At 36.6% G+C, this 20,765-nt stretch overlaps 3 protein-coding genes across 12 annotated transcripts; 1 reads left to right on the top strand and 2 right to left on the bottom strand.

The window, feature by feature from the left end:
* On the bottom strand, positions 1-5,079 carry LOC109714256 (adenosine kinase 2-like). The gene is made up of 13 exons (XM_020238797.1): positions 4,885-5,079; positions 3,744-3,797; positions 3,433-3,479; positions 3,298-3,329; positions 3,112-3,213; positions 2,942-3,009; positions 2,445-2,521; positions 2,153-2,250; positions 2,002-2,072; positions 1,783-1,849; positions 1,586-1,708; positions 722-782; positions 1-392 (listed from the first exon to the last, which is right to left on the bottom strand). The coding sequence occupies exons 1-13, from the start codon at positions 4,965-4,967 to the stop codon at positions 250-252; spliced, it is 1,026 nt and encodes a 341-aa protein (XP_020094386.1). The 5' UTR covers positions 4,968-5,079; the 3' UTR covers positions 1-249.
* Positions 5,567-9,252, top strand: LOC109713836. Of its 9 annotated transcripts, none has more exons than XR_002217186.1 (4): positions 5,567-5,729; positions 5,841-5,939; positions 6,533-6,587; positions 8,739-9,252. XR_002217186.1 is itself a non-coding variant. In XM_020238069.1 (3 exons), exons 1-2 carry the CDS (start codon positions 5,634-5,636, stop codon positions 5,913-5,915), a joined length of 171 nt encoding a protein of 56 aa, XP_020093658.1. In that variant the 5' UTR covers positions 5,567-5,633; the 3' UTR covers positions 5,916-5,939; positions 8,739-9,252. The 9 variants fall into 9 exon arrangements, 3 of the variants coding, with proteins under 3 accessions (XP_020093658.1, XP_020093659.1, XP_020093657.1); XR_002217185.1 differs by having other exon boundaries at positions 6,533-6,602; XR_002217183.1 differs by having other exon boundaries at positions 6,533-6,696.
* LOC109713835 (phenylalanine ammonia-lyase-like) lies at positions 9,391-17,866 on the bottom strand. Of its 2 annotated transcripts, XM_020238065.1 has the most exons (3): positions 17,726-17,866; positions 16,414-16,676; positions 9,391-11,300 (listed from the first exon to the last, which is right to left on the bottom strand). In XM_020238065.1, exons 1-3 carry the CDS (start codon positions 17,834-17,836, stop codon positions 9,551-9,553), a joined length of 2,124 nt encoding a protein of 707 aa, XP_020093654.1. In that variant the 5' UTR covers positions 17,837-17,866; the 3' UTR covers positions 9,391-9,550. The 2 variants fall into 2 exon arrangements, with proteins under 2 accessions (XP_020093654.1, XP_020093655.1); XM_020238066.1 differs by lacking the exon at positions 16,414-16,676 and having other exon boundaries at positions 17,463-17,866.

The following is a 20,765-nucleotide window of genomic DNA, read 5'->3' as shown; positions in this document are numbered from 1 at the left end:
AAGGGCAAGCAAATAAATATGAAAATCCAATTTGGTACAGAGATAAGAATACAGCGGCGTAATTACCCTACAATTTGAGAAACATTCGCTTTAGGAGAAAAATGGTGACAGCCAAAGATAAAGAGGATGGAGCCATTTATATGGCTTTATGGAAAAGAAGTATAACGGTTCCAGTGGGAAAAGACTCAGAAAAACTACCATGGATAAGTTGCCTCAGATTTATCCCCCTCTAAGTACTGTTTAAATGATTTAGTTAAAATCGGGTTTCTCCGGGTACGTGCAACCGGATCGTTGGATTATGACATTTGCCGCGTAATTACCAGCACGGACGCAGTCAGCTATGCTCTTCTCCTGAACCAGTTGAGAAAGGAATCCTCCAACAAATGCATCACCTAAAAAACATGCTTTAGTTAGAAATAGTTGATAGCAAATCAAATGAAATTTCAGAAACCAAAGAGAACTGTACTTCAGAAACAAACATAAAAGAATAACATATGACGACAACACAAATTCATCGAAACTTGAGTCCCGATATATGATGACAAACTGCTACTTAGAAAACAAGCCAAAAAGAGCTGAAGCTTTGAAGAAAAGTACCCCTCTCAGACATAAGAGATAGTTTTCGAAAGAATTATTCAATATTATTTGGAAAAAAAAAAAAAGAACTATAGTAGTGAAAACTAATATAGGGAGTTTATGCATCTAAAAATTCAGAAAGTACCTGCGCCGTTAGTATCAACCAGCTTCTCCTTGGGCAAAAGGGCCACAGGGAATGTTTTAACCTATGAAAAAGGTTTAGTAAGAAAGAATTAACATCAGAAAATTAATATAAACTAAATGCTCTGCATACTATGGCATCAAAAGAGCAGGTACATATCGAATGGACTGAGTTTCTTGTCTTATATTTAACGTGATTTACCAGTTAACGATAGAAAATCTTATGAAAAAAATAGGCAAACAATACTGCAGAACAAAGTCAACCAACAAAAGGAACTTCGGTGAGCAAGAATGCCAGCATCATGCATCACGATTTGAGAAATAAAAGGACATTATAAGGAGATCACCAGAAAGAACAAGGTCCATTGAATGTGCATCATGAATGTCTGAGAAATGCTCTTATCGATGCCAAAGGTAGGCCTCACCTCACTGTGAGTACGTTATAACCGATGCAACTAGGACTTTATTTCCTAACTTTCTCTATAATCAAGAAAGAGGCAAAGCGCTAATGTATATATAGATTAAGGTAGTTAAGGAAAAGTTGGCATATGGAAAACAGAGGCAGTCCCTACTATAAAATGGTAAGGTCAACGTCACTTGAATTTTGATCGAGCCTTGAAAGTAGCTACAACTTGAAATTTAAAGCATAATCTACCAATGGCTCCAACTAAAAAGCCAAAAAGAACTATAAATAATAGAATCAGTAATATAAAACTTCTTCCACATTATTCCTTGTTTACAGATACAGGAAAATGATAAAACTTAGTATACATGCAACTCCTGGACCTTAGCTTCTGTGCAGAGACAAATGATGGGCTAGACATCAAATTATAAACAGAAATGTCATATGATCAACAAGAAAACTAACCTTCCCACCATCAGCAACAACTACTGGATCACTTCCTTGGGTGATCACAGTAATCCTCTTGTGTGTTCCTGATGCCTTAGGCAAGGCTGATATCTTAAGAGCAATCTCCTCAACATTCTCAGTCTACATATTAATTGTAATCAATCAGCAACATGTCCAATAACAAGTCAGTACAGCAGAAACTGAAAGACTATTACCTCCCACCCACGGACTTTCGCAAAGGTCCTCGCCTCCGTTTCATTCCCAAAAAGATAGTCTACATAGCTGCACATTAATAAATGTACATAAAAAATTCTGTAAAGAAATAGGAAAAGAGGATGACTTCCTATGCCTACACTCCCAAACTTCATATTTGCATAGAATATATGCTCAAATTTAGTTCCAATTAAGAAAGAAAGGAAGAGTCCAACACTTACGGTAGAACTTTCTCCTGGGCATCACGAAAGAACTCGCAGATAAAAGGAGCAGAAAGATTCATCATAAATACCTGCAAGAAAATCATACTTTGATCAGTGTTATTCCACTACCCACAGAAGCAAAGTTTTTGAAGCCTCCAGTTGCTTGTACCTTGTAATTTGCAGCAGCATGCTCAGCTACCAGTTGAATAGAATCCGGCGAAACAGTTAAGAAAAAGCCGGCAATATAAATATACTTTGCCTTCTCAACTGCCACCAAATTAATACGTTACTTATATAGCATAATAAAATAACAAAAAGGACCACAGCCACTTTTATGGCTTTAACTAACATACGGACTGCGAAGCTTAGATGTAGCGAAAATTTTAAAATAATAGAACAACTTCGACTGACTATCTAAGCAGTTAAAATTTAAAAATTTCCATCAAGCATGAATAAAATACCGAGTGCCCAGTTCTCTGGTCTCTTCAAATGGTCAGATTTATAGCAGTTTGCTGCAGACAAGTTCGCCACGAGAGACCTGTTTATTTATGATAGGGACAATGGCGTTAACTACAACCAAGCAATAGTGAACATATTAAATATGTCAGCTGTGCATTCTAGATTTCTGGGACATCTGACAACTTATAATCAGAAGTAAGTCAATGGAAGCTCTAATAATATCATCCTATCCAAAGTCTACAATTTTAATGGATTCAAAAGACGAACCAAACAGGCATTTTACATCATCAGCACTAGTAATCACCGATAATGGAGGTTTTGTTGCCATTAGCTCCAATTCAAAACCATATATTTATGAAAGATCCCAGTGCAATAATCCGGTAAAATATCAACCAAGGAAAAATGATGAAAATGGCATTCAAATAATTATCAGCAGTGTGAAAAAACAAAGAAGAAAAAATAGTTGGTATTGGTACAACAACCCAGAAAAAATACAGACCTTTCACCATCAACAACACAGACAGCGCATGTACCAGTTGGAGCATTCTCATCTTCATAATAGTGAACCTAATTATTGACCAGTACAAAAATGAACTTGGTTGCCATGGGTTAATTAATGCAAAGGATAGCATCTAAGAAGATTTTAGCAAAAGTAAAACATCTACTTACATTGACACCTGCAGCTTTAGAGTTTTTTTTCATCTCCTCTCCAAACTTGTCTTTTCCAATGCAGCCGATATAACTCGTAGCACCGGGAATTTGAAGCATCCACTAGAAAAGATATAAAGGATAAGTTACATTGATCATTGGCACACTATCAACATTATAATCCTACCGACATTAAGTAAAGAATACCTGAGCAACTCTGATTGAATTTTGAGTGGCTCCTGTTCATATTAGAAACATACAAAAGAACCATAGCATATGAAATTAGATAAGATTTCACTATGAATGAACTAAGACTAAAAGAATTAATTGTAGAAGTATTACCCCCTGCGATGTATTCAACACTATACTTCGTGGCTAATTCATCATACCTGGAATAATGTCAGTCATAAAGTTAATTAGATCTGTCAGAACAGAACCGGCAATTTAAGTTATTTTCAAGAAATCATGCTAATACATAGAGAAGATGGCATAGTTACATGCTCAGTCTGAAGGACAAAGTCTAACACCTAAGCTTAGAGGTGACTACATAAAGAAAGAATTCTACTTCTCTTTGTTTTCAGACGAGAGATTGGTAGTTGGTACTTCAGAAAAGTAAAAGTAACAAAAAGAACCCATTTCATACTAAAACTTACATTGGCAAATGCTTCTCCTCCGCTAGAATTGCGTTGTTCGGCTTGAGATCATATCTGAGGAAAGACGAAACAAATAAGACCCATAATGACCTGACCAACAATATCCTAACCTTTCTCTGTAGCTATGCAAATATCAAGATACTAGTACATATCGAATATCTGGATTGACAGAAATTATGCAATATTACAACAATTTGTACATACAACACCAACTGAGAGGAAGAAGATTGAGTTCACAAGAAAGAGGGAATTAGTGAAAGGAATGGGAAGACAAATTGGAATGTCACATTCTGGAGAAGTCAGTCTATGCAATTTTATATATAAAAAGGCTGCAATTTTACAAAAAATAATCAAGCAGTCCACGTAGTGAGCCACAAATATGGCAAAATTAAGAAGCCCACATATTACTCAGAGATGATCATGACTAATTGCAGCTTATGATCCATACAAAAGCAACTACACCCACACTAAAGTGGCTTCCATGACTACCGAAGATTTAATAGAATGGTTAGAGAACTCTGTTAGACGATTAACTCAGGCACCATTTCTACTGTAAATCTAAGTGATTAAGTAATCAAAGAATCGTAATCTTCGAAAAACCTTTCTGGACAAAGAAAAGGGGAAAAACCGAGTGTAGAGAAGCATCTAATAAGATACCAAATTCACTGCCATGATATCAGCAACAAAAGAGAAACGTAGGCAAAATAGATATGTTAATTACCCTAAGTCAAAATCTAACCTGATCTGACAACGTTGCAACCTGACAACAGCCTAAAACCTCCCAACAAACATCCCTCTTCCATCAACACTCCACTCCATCTCTAGGCGAAACATCAAGCGATTCTATGCAACGCACAGTAACAAACTAGGGATAAACGACTCTACAAAATACTAAAAGAACAAGGAAACCCATCACCAACGTAGATCTACGAATAAGATCTGCTAAATACCCCTACTAACATCCAATACGCACGAAGAGAACACGCACAAGAAGAAATCAAACGATGCATTCAAATCCACAGCTGAATCTACCGAGATCGGGCCATGATAACGAGATCTAAACCTCTAGGGAACGAAATCAAACCTAAAATATACAAAAAAGAAAGAAGAGGAATCAGAAAGAGGAGATCGAGGCAATTACTTGTTGAGGAACTCCTCGTCGACGACGGCGGAGATGTCAAGGAGGGGGTTCCCCATCCCCAAGAGAATGCCCTCGTACGCCATTGCCGAGCTTCGGCGAGGTCGATCGATAGAGAGAGAGAGAGAGATCGGGGGATCTGAGAGTGAGGTAGGGGGCGAGTGTGAAGAGGGAGGTGGGAGGGACACTTTTTTGGGATTAGATATTTATAGAGAGGGGGTGGGTGTAGGGATGCGGAAATGTCATCGTCGCCCACCAAACCAAATGGCTCGATCGGGTTGGGGGTGAGGTTGGTTGCGGGTTTTCGTTGGCATTCCGGAATATTTCACGTACGGATCGGGATCGAGGGCCCGGTTAAATTTTTTGCGGTTCGACGAGTCCGGTTCCGCGCGCGTAAAAAAAAAAAAAAAATCATAACTAACCCGTTGGAACCTGCGGTGCAGATTTTTCATGCACCCGGCGCACCGGATTCTTTAAATTTAGAATCGATATGTACCGTACAGGTGATAGATGATAGATTTTTAATTCTGTAATTTTTTTTTAAAATATTTTTTTAGATATTATTAATAATTATATAGTGGGTGGGTTGGATGGTTGGTTAGGTTGTTACAGGTGACTGAAAATGAAAGGTGCTGACGTGGTGAACCTGGTTCACCGCGACTATAAACCATCCCTCGGGAGTGGAAAGTGGAAACCCTTCGTCGTCGTCCCCGTCCTCGTCCTCGTCCTCGTCCTCACTTCGCATCCAATTAATGGCGCGGGATCCACATCCGATCCCTCGCCCCTGGTTCCTCGACGTCGTCCCCCTCCTCGTCGTCGTCCTCATCGCCGCTCACGTCCTCGCCTTGGTACGCCGCACCCTCCCCCCAACTCCTAACCCTAACCCTAACCCTAAACGCTAACCCTACTCCGCCCCTTCCTCTTCATCTTCTTCTCTAATCTCCTCCCATGGTGATCAGGCGTACTGGATTTACCGATTGGCCACCGATCGGCAGACGCAGTCGCAGCAGCCCCAGCGGAGCAAGGCGCACTAGAGCCGCTTCCTTCGATCCAAATTTGTAATCGTCGTGTACTCGTGTTCCCAATCGCTCACTACTTCTTCCTGTTTTATTTAATTTGGAACATGTGTGTATATACATCGCTGCAAAGTTTGGAAATTGGAGATTTGCTGATGTGAAGTTTTAGTTGTCGAATATATCCCATTAATTTTTTAAAAGTTCGCAATGTTGCAGCTAATTTTTTTTCTCTGTTAAAACGCTTATGATGGTAAAGATTTGTTTTTTATAACATTTTCTTTTTATAGGTTTAGGATGTAGGGTTTATGTAGAATAACATGAGACATTGCATAGAGACATTAGAAATGAAAAATAATGGTAAAAGTATTTAAAAAGATATTTGCTTAAGGATCAAATGGTCAATTTAACAGGACTAAAAAGCTGACTTCAACCAGTCAACACACAGAAAGGTATAAATGTGCAAATCTTGAACATTTAGAGGGAAGTATTTACTAATTGAAGCTTCTGAGAGACAATTTTGAAACTTTTTTACTCTGCAGGGATATGTATACAGAGTTTTCCCTTTTGATTTCCTCCCTATAGGCCTATATATCTTTCAAATTTCTTATTTTCTGGTTCATGTTATGTACTCATAGCTGTGCATCATTTGCTTGCGGAAGTCAGTCCAGGGAGAAGAACAAGTGAGAAAAGGTTCGACCAACGGGGGTTAGTGAAGTTTTGTACAAGTGTGCGCTAATTTGCTGAATCTGTGATGCAGTTCCTTTTGAATAACAGAAAAGAGACAGAATTTCTTTGCGTGGTACTTGTGCATTATTTGCTTTTTAATCATTATTTCCTTGTTCACGCAACCTTTAATATTCTAATTTCTTTCTTCCAGTTCTTTCAGTATTGGGGGGTTTAGGTCTGTTTGAAGTTTCATAGCAAAATCAAAATTATTCAGTGTTTTTCACTTTCCGTTATTGCGACTCTGTTGCTAGATCAGTTGCTTTAAATGTGCCCTAATCCTACTAAGAAGCCATGTAAAGTAGCTTATTATGGATTGTAGAAGAAATAAAGAACACTATAACGAGACTGTCGAGACAAACATATGAAGTGTTCTGTGATCCCCTCTATCCTTGTTGTTTAAGCACCACAGCTTACAAAGAGTCCCTTTTATAAACCACCTTGATTCTTGCGATGTTAAAGCTGTGGAGTAGGGAAACTGATGACAATTTTGACATTTATTTTCACAGCATTATTGTGTTATAGTGGTAGTAGTTTGAGAGTTGCATGCCTTTCTGGAAAGACTTCAGCAAAGATGGTTGACATTATAGGGGCTGCTTTGTCAGCATTTTGGCAAATGACTAATTTGTTAGCACTCAGTGTCTTGGGGGGAAAATTCTTCGCAGTTTTTTTTGTAGTTAACTTCATGCTGTATGCTTGCCTTTAACTTTTGTAACAAAGACCCTAGCTTAAGCTCCACTTTATCTAGCCTCTAAGCGAAGAGTGCCAAAATATGCTTGAAACCTTTCTTTAGCTTTTCTGAAGTTGAATGGCAAAGTAGGATTTACTTCTCTCGACTTACCTATGTTTGGTAGATGGACAATTTAGCATCCTTTTTTTTTGGCTCACTAACATTAGTCAATAGGAAGGATTTTGTTAGGTTGATCTGCTCTTATCGATCCCGAAGGCTACTAAGCACCAAGTTGAGTAGTTTATATGTGTGAAGATGTCTTCTATCCCATCTTCAGAATAGCTTTCATCATTCTTATTCATCTGTTTTATGGAGTCGTCTTTCATATTTTCAGTATTCTTGAATAAAAGTCAATCAGAATTAAGCTTTCAGACCAGACCTCTAAGATAGGAGAAAGTTTCTGTATACTGGTGATCCCATATGGGATTGGTTTGTAATCAACCCCATGTATCGGGTTAGGTAGATCATATCAAGGGTTGTAGTTACTTAAAGTAGAAAAGAGCAGAGAGAAAGCGCTGTTAATACATACATGTGCTTGGTAGCGATGGTTGATTGGATGATTACAAATCTTTTGTGGAATAAACAGAGCAGATCAAACTTTCTCCTAAGATCTCACCACTGATACAAATGAAGGGACGAGATCAGAAATGAAGGGTTTGAAATACGCTTTACCAATATCTTTTGCTCCTCCATGTTCTTCTAGTTGAGCCAATCTGATAAGACCATTATGAATCCATTAAAGAAAATAGTGAGTCTAATAAATGCTGGATCGGTTATGTGTTCCTTGCATCATTTGCAGATGGATGAAAGCTATCACATACTTGGCATCTACTCTGTTTCAATCTAGACTCTAAAAGAGTATGCCCTTATCTTTTAGTTACATACTTGTGTGCTATTGAAACAACTTGCATTCTATTTGTCCTCCCAAGTAAAGCTGAATTTTTTTGGTTAGACTTCACATCAAAAGGAGTACTGGGAATTGAGAGGCGGTGGTTAGATGATAAATAAATGAGCATGATACAGCATTTATTCATGAGGATTCTAGATCCATGAGCCACTTGAGTGAAAATATCTGTATTGAGGGTCCCAGCTACTTGACACATTATGAGATGTCTTTGTATATGAATTTTGATAGTCTTTCTAGTAAGATTTAGTCAAGGGAAAAACTGGAACATCTGTACCTAGTTGATGCATGGTTTTGTTAATAGTGAAACTTATTATTTGTTTGTAAGCGAGTTTTCTATATTGCTTCGCAGTATTTTCGACTTGTAGTTTTCTAAGCAGACCAATTAATTCGAAGAAGAATCTGCCGGCTAGTCCGAGCACTTAGTTCTACTCTATCAGTTATTATCCTGCTGATTTTTCTATCTTTTCATTTTTTTTCTCAGGAGTCCCATGAAGAAGGGGTGGGGCATTTAAGTATGCTAAGAAATGGGTAACAGGAGTTGCTTTGTGTGGTGTAAAATGACTTCATATAGATCTCCGACCCTGCTCTACCTCCTTGGCATTGAACCCTTTTTCTACTTCCGGGAGATCTAAAGATTTGTTATTGTGAGATTATCGAAATTTCCAACAGCCTCGGTTGTAAAGACTCAAATGTTTTCTATTGACCGCACGAAGATGACTATTTGCGGTTACTTTCGAGTTTTCACCATTAACCACACAACCATGTATGAAATAGCAGTTAGGACAGGAGAAAGAGAATGGATCTCCCTTACGCCTACATGCAAAATCCTGATTATGATAGTGTGTTTCATTGTTTAGCATCCTTTCCATTCGCAACCAAATTTCAAAGTATTGTTTCTGTTTTTGTCACCACTGTTTTGTCATACAACTTCTGATTCACATTGTTAGGTTATTTCGAATTCTATATTTGAGAGTATTTCTTCATTTGTTCATTCAGATTCTGAACTTACTGATCGTCTTGCTTCTGCTTCTGCTGCATAAACATATGCAATTTGTAACCAATTTTTTCTACATACTGCTTATATTCTTTTAAGCAAACAAAAAAGGCAATGAAAACTCTATCTTGTCTGGGAATAAATTCGACAAGCCATCTGGTTATGTACTTCATTTGCCCTTGAACTTGAATTACATAAGTCATTAGAATACATCCCCAAAATACCAAAAAAAAAAAAGTAATTAAAATCCACCATAGCTATTGCCTCTTTTTACTGATTCATACTTGGGCTTTGTCTCTCTAGCATATGGGGAGGGGAGCACCATCCCAATCCTTCAAGCACTCAAGAAGAGGATCAATCAACAACCCGCCGTTGATCGCCGCGAAAACCTTATCGCACTCCTCGCCTGGCGACCGCACCCTCTCGCCGGTCAGGTACTCCGTCCCGAGCTCCTCTCTTATGAACCTGTAGAGCGGATACGACCGGCATTCCTTAACCCTATTCGGAATCGCTGAACTCCCCGTCTCAAATGCAACCCTTGCAGCGTCCACTTCCTTCGGCAAATTCGCCTTCAGCTCCTCCTCGAAGGCGGTGATCTTCTGGAAGATTGAAGAGTTCGAATTCTTCTCCTTCTCGCCGTTCTTGAGCGCGTGCTCGACGAGCACCTGGCGGAGTTTCTGCATCAACAGGTAAGACGGGCTGCACGGATCATCAGCATAGCTGAAAGCCGCTTCACAGTCGACAACTTTGATCAGATCCTTTACGCAGAACCTCGCAGGGTGGAGCTCGCCTGCGGTGTCCATCGTCAGGACCCTCTTCGCGACCTGGCTCACTGCATTTTTCACCGCGTGCATCAGATTCTCCTCCAAATGCCTTAGGTCGATCGCCTGGCACAGCGCGATCAGGTAGGTCGACGACATGAGCTTCAGGATCTCCACTGCCTCCGCGGTCTTGCGCGAAGAGATCAAGCCGAGCGAGTTCACGTCCTGGTTGTGCTGCTCCGCGCTCTGGACGTGGTTTGTCACCGGGTTTGCAAGAAACTGGAGCTCCGAACAGTATGCCGCCATCGCGATCTCCGCTCCCTTGAACCCGTAATCCAAGCTCGGGTTTCGCCCGCCGGAGAGGTTCGAAGGCAAACCATTGTTGTAGAAATCATTGACGAGCTCCGAAAACTGCGCGAACATCAATTTTCCGATCGCGGCTATCGCCAGGCGGGTGTTGTCCATCGAAACGCCGATTGGCGTCCCTTGGAAGTTCCCTCCGTGCAACGCTTTGTTCCGCGAGACATCGATGAGGGGGTTGTCGTTCACCGAATTGATCTCCCTCTCGATCGACTTGGTGGCAGCCCGAATGACCTCAATCTGGGGCCCGAGCCACTGCGGCGACGTGCGGAGGGCGTAGCGGTCCTGCTTTGGCTTCTGGAGCGGGTCGAGCTCATGGAGCTTCTTCGCAGCCTTCATGTACGAGCTGCCGTCAAGAATGTGCTCCATGATCGCGGCAGCCTCGATCTGGCCCGGGTGGTGCTTCAGCTTGTGAGTCAGATGGTCGGTGAACTCCGGCTTACCCTGCATCACTTCGCAGAATATCGCCGAAAGCACCTCCGACAGGACGGCGAGGATGTTGGCTTCGTAAAGCACGATCGAGGCCAGGCCAGAGCCGACAGCCGTGCCGTTCACGAGTGCGAGGCCTTCCTTCGGCTGCAGATCGAAGAAGCCCTGCATGATGCCCGCCAGGCGGAAGGCCTCGGAGGCGTCGAGTGATCGGCCGTCGGGGCCGACGGCGATAGAATTGGGCCGGCCGGTGAGGAGGCCGGCAATGTAGGATAGGGGGACGAGGTCGCCGGAGGCGGTGATGGTGCCGCGGAGGGGGAGGCAGGGGGTGATGTGGGAGTTAAGGAAGGCGGCGATCGCCTCGAGGATCTCGAAGCGGATCCCGGAGTAGCCCTGCAGGAGTGTGTTGATCCTGACCAGCATCGCCGCCCGCGTGGCTGAGGCCGGCAAAGTTTGCTCGGACTTCGGGCCCGAACCGAAGATTCCGGCATTGAGGAATCTACCAAAAAAAAAAACAAAAAAAACAAAACAAAAACAAAAACAAAAATTCTCTGGATTAGTTATGTATATCATTATCATATTAAAATAAAAATATGAGAATCACAAATATTTACTATTCCAATCATTGAATGGAACAGTTATTAAAGTTCTTGTGAAAGTCCTAAACGTTCACACACATGCATGATTGAGACCATGTAATAGCTTATCAACCCCTACTATTCACATGAAATTGTGAATCACCTTGACACTTAATTCTTTATTAAAATTATCTGAAAATTAAGAAAATATTTTTAAGCAATTTTTTCTTTTTTTTATTTTTAATTTTAGAACAAACAAGCGGAGCCTCAATACCTTTGTTAGTTAATTCATGAATTATTGAAAATTCGAATTAAATAGTTCGTTTATGAATTGTTTCCAAAGAAATGAAATTATTCGCAAATTTTGGGCCAACTGAATTATTCGCAAATTATTCGTGAATTATTAAAAATTTAAATAAAAAAAATTATAATTTTTATGTTTAAATATAAATTATCTTATATTTTATATTTTATACTGAATCTGTTTTTTAGGCCGAATTTTTCAACGAATTTAGAAATTAGAAAATAAATTTTATGCGTATTATACCCGTACCGAATTTTTGCCGAATTTGAATTAACTAAACTATGATCAATACATGGGATACAGAAGTAAAAGACAACATAAAAAGCTTAACTTAAAGTCGAAATTATTTTTTTAAAAAATAATTCTTATTCATATATAAAAATATCTGTAATAGAAAAAAAAAATAAATTGGCCAGCTTAAATCATATTATTAGTGGGTCAAAGCTTGCATTAATAGATAATAATTTTCTTAATCAGGTGTATTAACGAATCAGCACAACCACTACTCATCTCTAAAAAAAAAATAAATATAAAATTATGACACAGATTAGATTTGTTGCGAAGTGTTGGTGAGCATGTAATAAAATATTAATTAAATCCATATTTTGTACAGCTACATGCTTGATTGCAATTAGATCCTACTTATATAAATAATAATATCCCCGTAGTAGTAGTAGATCTATTCTCTTTTTCTTTTCCTTTTTTTTTTTTAAGGTAAAAATATGCAGGGAGTCCCTCAAGTAGGGACTAATTGTAAATTAACACTCTCAATCAACTCTATATNACTATTCCAATCATTGAATGGAACAGTTATTAAAGTTCTTGTGAAAGTCCTAAACGTTCACACACATATGCATGATTGAGACCATGTAATAGCTTATCAGCCCCTACTATTCACATGAAATTGTGAATCACCTTGGCACTTAATTCTTTATTAAAATTATCTGAAAATTAAGAAAATATTGTTAAGCAATTTTTTCTTCTTTTTTTATTTTTAATTTTAGAACAAACAAGCATAGCCATCAATACCTTTGCTAGTTAATTTTAGAATTATTGAAAATCTGAATTAAATAGTCCGTTTACGAATTGTTTCCAAAGAAATAAAATTATTCGCAAATTTTTAGGCCAACCGAATAATTCACGAATTATTAAAAATCTGAATAAAAAGCTTATAATTTTTTTATTTAAATATAGATTCTATTATATTTTATATCTTATATTTTATATTTTATACTGAATCCGTTTTTTAAGCCAAATTTTTTAACAAATTTAAAAATTAGAAAATAAATTTTATGCGTATTAGAACCGTACCAAATTTTTGCCGAATCTAAATTAACTAACTATGATCAATACATGGGATATAGAAGTAAAAGACAACATAAAAAGCTTAACTTAAAGTCGAAATTTTTTTTTAAAAAAAAATTATTCTTATTCATATATAAAAAATATCTGTAATAGGAAAAAAAAAATTAAATTGGCCAGCTTAAATCATATTATTAGTGGGTCAAAGCTTGCATTAATAGATAATAATTTTCTTAATCAGGTGTATTAACAAATCAGCACAACCACTACTCATCTCTAAAAAAAAAAAATAAATATAAAATTATGACACAGATTAGATTTGTTGCGAAGTGTTGGTAAGCATGTAATAAAATATTAATTAAATTCATATTTTGTACAGCTACATGCTTGATTGCAATTAGATCCTACTTATATAAATAATAATATCCCTGTAGTAGTAGTAGTAGATCTATTCTCTTTTTCTTTTCTTTTCTTTTTTTTTTAAGGTAAAAATATGCAGGGAGTCCCTCAAGTAGGGACTAATTGTAAATTAACACTCTCAATCAACTCTAAATATATATATTTATTGATACCTGTTTCACTTCAAATTTTTTTAAAAATAAAAATTTTACTGAATCACCACTGATTTTATTAATCTTTCAGTAAATAAATCAAAAATAATTAATAATTAACAGCTAACATAGCTGCAAAATCTATCAAACTTTTATAAGCTAGTTAACAAGAATAATTTAAATAAGCAAAAATTAGAGGTTGAGCAATATGCCATTAAAAAATAAAAAAGAAAAGAACTGAGAGCGGAGTTTCCCGAATATAAATATTATAAATAAGATATTAGCATAATCTTTCAGCGATAAATAGTTATTTCATATTATTTTACATAGTGTCGGCACAAAAGATATTCAATGTTATATATATATATATATATATATATATATATATATATATATATAGAGTGAAGCTACTATGCTTCTGGAAGTACGGACTACGGAGCCTTCCGTGCTTTCATGTCATTTTTGATGTTGCGACTTTCGAATCGTCGATCGGCTCCGTTAAACTTGATCTAGAGTATTTGAAGTACTTAGAAAATAAATTTTATGATTTTTCGATATCATTTGCCTAGTGATCGAAAGGGCTCAAAATCAATAATTTTAAAGAGCGTGGTGAGCCGTTTGTAAGTTTAACGGTGTAGAAATATCCAAATCGCGTGAAATTTTGATAGAAAATTCTTTATACTATATAAAACAAGGTCAATATCTTTGATCTAAAATTTTAATGTCATATTATCACGTTTTGTAAGATTTTTATTTTCAGCCGTTGATTTTGAGCCCCTTAGTTCACTAGGCAAATGATATCGAAAAATTGCAAAATTTATTTTCTAGATACTTCAAATACTCTAGATCAAGTTTAACGGAGCCGATCGACGATTCGAAAGTCACAATATGAAAAACTACCTGAAAGCACGGAAGGTTCCGTGTTCCGTACTTCCAGAAGCATAGTAGCCTCACTCTATATATATATATATATATATATATATATATATATATATATATATATATATATATATAGCAGGGCTGCTGTGCTCTTAGGAGCAGGCCGTACTCCTGAGCCGTTTTCGATGATAGAATTTTCGAATCGACGATCGACTCCATTAGACTTGATCTAGGGTATTTGAAATTCTAGAAAATAATTTTTGCAATTTTTGGATATCATTTACCTAGTCATCGAAAAGATTCAAAATCAATAATTTTTAATGGTTGATATCTGCTATTTTCAAGTTTAACGGTGTAGAAGTATTTAAATCAGATAAAATTTTGATACAAAATTCTTTATACTATCTACAACAAGATCAATATTTCTGATAGAAAATTTTAGTGCTATATCACCACTTTTTATAGGATTTTTATTTTCAGCCGTTAAAAATTATTGATTTTGAATCCTTTCGATTGCTAGATAAATAATATCGAAAAACCGCAAAAATTATTTTCTAGAAACTTCAAATACGCTAGATCAAGTCTAACGGAGCCGATCGTCGATTCGAAAATTCCATTATCGAAAACAGCTCCTGAGAGCGCAGCAGTCCTGCTCTCTCTCTCTCTCTCTCTCTCTATATATATATATATATATATTCTTTTTAAAAATTTCCAAAAAATGCATAAGACTAACTCATGGAAAAGGACAAGAACAAATTAAGGATGGATACAAGATCCATGACGTGCCACCAATGTAGGTAAGGAAATTATTCCAATTAATTGCACTTCTCTTTTTCTTTTTTTTACTATTTATTGTTGACATTTACATCTATATTTGTCATTTAATTCCCATTATTATTATTATTTGATACTTCTTAATTTTCATGCGGATTTTGCCTTTATCATCTCCCCAAAAAACACATGAAGCCACCTCCTTTAATACTGACCTGATAGATAAATTTGTTCCTTTTAGTATCTTAGTTATATATCTTATGCGACTTTTTATAATCACTAGTATATACTGTATATATGTGTAACACTCTCAATACTTTCATATCGGATAAAATACTGATTCCGATCAATTTATATGAGGCCTACATGCTAATAACTTTAGATACAGACTTATTTGACTATTAACTTAGTTATATACATATTATTTTGTTATAAAAGACTATATAGCTAAAAGCACAAAATGAGTACTCTTATTGGAGTCCGTGACGTTCGCTATTTCGGTATTTCCTACTCATGCAACTCATTCTTCGGTTCGGTTTTGGCTGGTTGACCTTTAGAGAAAGTACAAATCGAGCAAATTAATAACTTAATTTTATATATATATATATATATATATATATAGGATTATTATACTCTTATAAATTTAGACATCTTTATACTTTATATTTTCGACTATTGAATAAAGAGATATGCGGTTAGAATGATAGTGGTCCACTAGAATTGAGTAGGTGATTAATTGAATAGTATGATCTAATAGATAAACATGATTAAAAGAATAGATTTAACGGTCAAAAATTTATGAATACAAAAAAAATTATATTCATAAGTGTATAGTAATCGAATTCGTGCTCCTAAAAGAACACAAGACCTACTCTCTCTTTCTCTCTCCCTTTATATATATATATATATATATATATATATATATATATTGGTCACCCGTTAAAAAATAAAAATATTATTGTCATGCATATGTATATTCATACACCATATTTTACCAAAAGTTATTTAATAACTTTCATTCATAATTGGATAGTGTTGATTTAAACTCAAGATGAGATGTACTGCTGCGTTGTCTGTAGACATTAATTTCTTTGTCTGCATGCCCCAATTTACTTTTTTTGCCCTCTATAAAATTTAAGTTTAAAAAACAAAAAGTCACACTAATTATAAATACTTATAAAACTGGCAAAAAAATAAAAGAATAAAAATCTGACTGATCAGCTGTACCTAATGAGCTCCTTCTGCAGCGCGCCGCCTTGTTTGGTCCTCCGGTGCGAGGTCGCGCCAAATCCGGTGGTGACCCCATAACTATCCGTCCCCCGGGCCATGCTCTCCATCACCCACTCGCTGCTCGCCTCCACTCCGCCTCTCGCCGCCTCTGCCAACTCCACCCTCACCCCCGGGGCCACCGCCTTTGCCATCGCCACCGCCGCCACCTGCGATATCTTCAATTCCACTCCTTTCAGCGTCACTGTCGGCGCACGGAACTCCTNATGGTTACAGAACCATGAAAATTTTCGTATCTTCGAGTTAAGATAGATAGATATAGATATATATATATATATATATATATATATATATATATTTCTCTCTCTCTCTCTCTCTTCCAGAATATAAGATAATCCTCGTTCTCAAGCTGATGGTATGTAGATACTCATATTTAAAAAAACATGGATCTTTAAAAGCTGGCAATTTAGATGAGAAAATTAATAAAAATAGATAATCTAATATGATAAGTTGGTTGGTGGCTGAGTTGGATCCCCTGGTAATAGTAAGATTGGGGCGTAGAGAAATAAATTATCAGCTTTTATATATTCATATTTCTTTAGATTTAAACATTCTCATGCCTATTATTAGTATATATATATCTTGTAGATTTTTAGCCATTGAATTAAGAGATATGCGGTTAGGATGATGTGGGCCCTCTAGGGTTGAGTGGGTAGTTGGTCACCCGTTAGAAATTTTTTTAATTTCTTAAAAAATAAAAATATTATTGTCGTGCATATGTACGTATATTCATACATATGTATATTCATACACCATATTTTACCAAAAGTTGTTAATAACTTTCATTCATAATTGGATAGTGTTGATTAAAACACAAGATGAGATGTGCTGATGCGTTGTCTGTAGACATTAATTTCTTTGTCTGCCCAATGTATTTTTTTTGGCCCTCTATAAAATTGATGTTTAAAAATCAAAAAGTCGGGCTAATTATAATTACCTACAAAGCTGGCGAGAAAATAAAAAATAATAATTTGACTAATCAGCTGTACCTGATAAGCTCCTTCTGCAGCGCGCCGCCTTGCTTGGTCCTCCGGTGCGAGGTCGCGCCGAACCCGGTGGTGACCCCATAACTATCCGTCCCCCGGGCCATGCTCTCCATCACCCACTCGCTGCTCGCCTCCACTCCGCCTCTCGCCGCCTCCGCCAACTCCACCCTCACCCCCGGCGCCACCGCCTTCGCCATCGCCACCGCCGCCACCTGCGATATCTTCAATTCCACTCCTTTCAGCGTCACCGCCGGCGCACGGAACTCCTCGACCATTCGCTTCACCTCCTCCAGGTGGCTCCCACTCTCCGCAGCCGCCGCCGCCGCCGCCGCCCACCCTAACGGATCCGTCACGACTCCGTTAGCGTCGCACTCCATCAAGACAGTAAGTCGTTTTCGATACTGAGACTTTCCACTAAACGCGTGGATGGAGAGAAAAGGAAGTGGGGTTTAAATAGGGAGAGAGAGAGAGAGAGAGAGGGGGGGTGGTTCTGGGGTGGAGTTCCGGGGGTTTTACTTACCGCCACGTGGCAGTTTCTCATTGGGTACTGGAAGTATCTAAGATGCCACCTTGTGCACCACTGGCCACGTTTGATTAGACTTATATTAATTTTATATATCTGCGCAAAGTTGTGAATGAGTGTTCGAATCGACTCAAGCACGATTTATACTATTTGAATTTTATAATAATTATTAAAAAATTATTTGCTTCTAAAATATTTAAGTAAATTATGTCGCAGTATTATAAAGTTTGATTTTTTTTTTTAAAATATAGTTCTAATACATAAAATCTAAAACATTTAAAAGCGTAAACATAATAGTTATACGAAATAAATTAGATACTTCACTTTGATGTAACATTCATAATTGGTTTTAGGAATGAAAGGGTGCGCACGGTACACCGGGTCCACGCAATAGATTCTAGCGCGAAGGGAGGTCACCAGGTCAAAGTGCGGGTTGGTTTGAAAATGATTTGGGCCGTCCGATCTGAAGCGTTCAGGGAATAAGATGTCGACACGTGGCAGTAGTGCAAGTCCCGTGGTTGGTGAGAAGAGAGAGAGAGAACGTTTTTACTCGCTCAAACACTTTTTCATTTTACTCCTTCAAATTTTGAATTCAAATTTTGTCCTCAGCGTACGTCCAAACTCCGAAAGAGAAATTAATTGCACCATTGTCCCTAGCTTTTACATTTTTATACTTCGGTATCTAACCCTTTGTTTTCTTTTTTTTTAAAAAAATAATCTTTATAATATTCAATTTCAATTTGATTTTAATCAGCAAAATTCGCTAGCCCTCGAATATTTAACTTTTTTTAAAAAACTCAATGTCAACATCGAACGTTCCAAAAAATTATTTGCAGCGGTTGAGACAATTTTTGGCGCGCATATTAGCGGAGAGATCAGGGACCAAAGTGCAAAGAAGGATAAAAGTTGGGGGACTATGGTATAATTAATTTTAAAGATTAAGAATCTAATTGCAAGAAAAAAAATAAAAGAATCGAAAAAAAAAGTAAGAGATTAATGGTGCAAAAAACCGATATAAATATTAATTTTCATAGTTTTGTTAGAATTAAATACTACAACAAATCCTATTTTTAATTAAAAAAAAATGAAAGATTCCTATTAATGATTTTTTTTGTGTTAGAAATACGACAAATTTTATTTGAGACTTTTTTACTTGCTATTGTCATGCTCCCTTCATGCTAATGTATTAACTAGGTAAATAATTAATTAGCCAATAATTTCCTAATGAGTCAATAATTAATGCAACTGAAATAGGTGCAAATAAAACACAAAATAAAATAAAATGTCCAATTTTACTTCATTGATCTTGTTTATATTTGATTAGCCTTATCTTTGAAATTGTAATTGTTGTGGTCAAAAAGTGATTTTATTTTATCCCACAAAAAGCTTTAACTTAATGCTTTATGAGGTAGTAATAGCGACCTAAGAATCACTTTTGGAGTAAACGATTCTTGGTTGATATATTCGTCAACAATTAGGTTAGAATCCATAAATTTGCTTTTAAGGCTATTTTTTGACCGTTTTCTATCAGACTAATCTTTTGAAAAACATATAGAGTATCTGTAATAGATTTAGTCTAAAACCTCTCAATTCTAAGAGATTTCGACTTAAAACTCTCCTCGTACCCAATGCTTAACATTTCAAATTCTTATTCTTTATCTACTCTGCTTATTAGCGTGTGCACGTAATATAATTCATTGGTTTATTTTTTACCCCAACACGTGACTATGAATCACTTTACGACCAAGTTATACTTTTTGAGGTTAAGAAATTCACCTTTTATTTATTCAAAATCACATGGTTTTGCATTTTCTGAGTTACTTGCTTTGTCAAAAAAATATGAACTAAAATAAAATAAAATATACCAAGGATGGCACACATGATTTGCTTCTTAATTATTATCCAAGCATGTGGATTAAAGTTAAATTAATGCATGATCAAATCTCTTGCACAATCTCTACACCTGTAATCTCAAACAAATAAGAGTCACAATCATAGGAACACTCACATATAGAGACCCATAAACTTAATGCATTTTTCCATGTATCATTATTTTGCAATTATATATTGTTATGTTATACCTTTTCTTGTAGAAGTGATTTGCTTTGTAAATAAAAAACAACATGGATGCTTTCATTATATGTTGTTCACCAATATGGCAATATATTAAAATACAAAGCCTTAGCATTCAAAATGTTATAAAGAAGCACTTTTTCACTTGTTATTAAACTCTAGGATAGTGATTTTGCCCATCATTTTCTTGTAAGAAGATGACAATTCACGACAAATAACCTTTTTTTAAGGAGTTATTATCAGAGAATTATATTCAGTCGTTGACCATGCACCACCTGGTGATTGACCACTTTTTGAATGATAGAAAATTTTAAATCCGGATAAAATTGCAACTTATAATGCGGTTGGCATCTGCTGCAAAGATGGAATAGAGAGTAAATCATCTCTGATGTCGATGACTCATCTGCCTGATCTTCTCTTCCATAACTGGCTAAAGATTCGACTAATTAAAATGCAGAAAATGTTAAAAATGTTTCAATTCAACAAATTCCCACATTAGTATACCAAAGATTTAAAACCATAGATATTTTTTTGTTTTCCTTTTTATATACATAATAATATCCAACCCATGCATAGATATGTTGCACAATGGTACCAAATTGACAAATTTGGCTTAGAGCCTAAAGTGATGGACTACAAAACCACTAAGCTAGATATGTGGTGCTGTTAGTGAAGCACAGCACATCCAATGATGATATCTTAAATACTTT

Source organism: Ananas comosus, linkage group 8 (genome assembly GCF_001540865.1).
Source record: "Ananas comosus cultivar F153 linkage group 8, ASM154086v1, whole genome shotgun sequence".
Taxonomy (NCBI): Eukaryota; Viridiplantae; Streptophyta; class Magnoliopsida; order Poales; family Bromeliaceae; genus Ananas; species Ananas comosus.
This window is presented reverse-complemented; position numbering and strand designations above follow the sequence as displayed.

Coding starts and splice junctions, on each gene's coding strand:
- LOC109713835 (XM_020238066.1), bottom strand. CDS start 17,836: ATGGAGTGCGACGCTAACGGAGTCGTGACGGATCCGTTAGGGTGGGCG. Junction 11,301..17,462: donor CTGCAGAAGGAGCTTATCAG/GTACAGCTGATT, acceptor TTTTTTTGGTAG/ATTCCTCAATGCCGGAATCT.
- LOC109713836 (XM_020238069.1), top strand. CDS start 5,634: ATGGCGCGGGATCCACATCCGATCCCTCGCCCCTGGTTCCTCGACGTC. Junction 5,730..5,840: donor CCGCTCACGTCCTCGCCTTG/GTACGCCGCACC, acceptor CATGGTGATCAG/GCGTACTGGATTTACCGATT.
- LOC109714256 (XM_020238797.1), bottom strand. CDS start 4,967: ATGGCGTACGAGGGCATTCTCTTGGGGATGGGGAACCCCCTCCTTGAC. Junction 3,798..4,884: donor GACGAGGAGTTCCTCAACAA/GTAATTGCCTCG, acceptor GTCTTTCCTCAG/ATATGATCTCAAGCCGAACA. Junction 3,330..3,432: donor TGTTGAATACATCGCAGGGG/GTAATACTTCTA, acceptor TAATATGAACAG/GAGCCACTCAAAATTCAATC.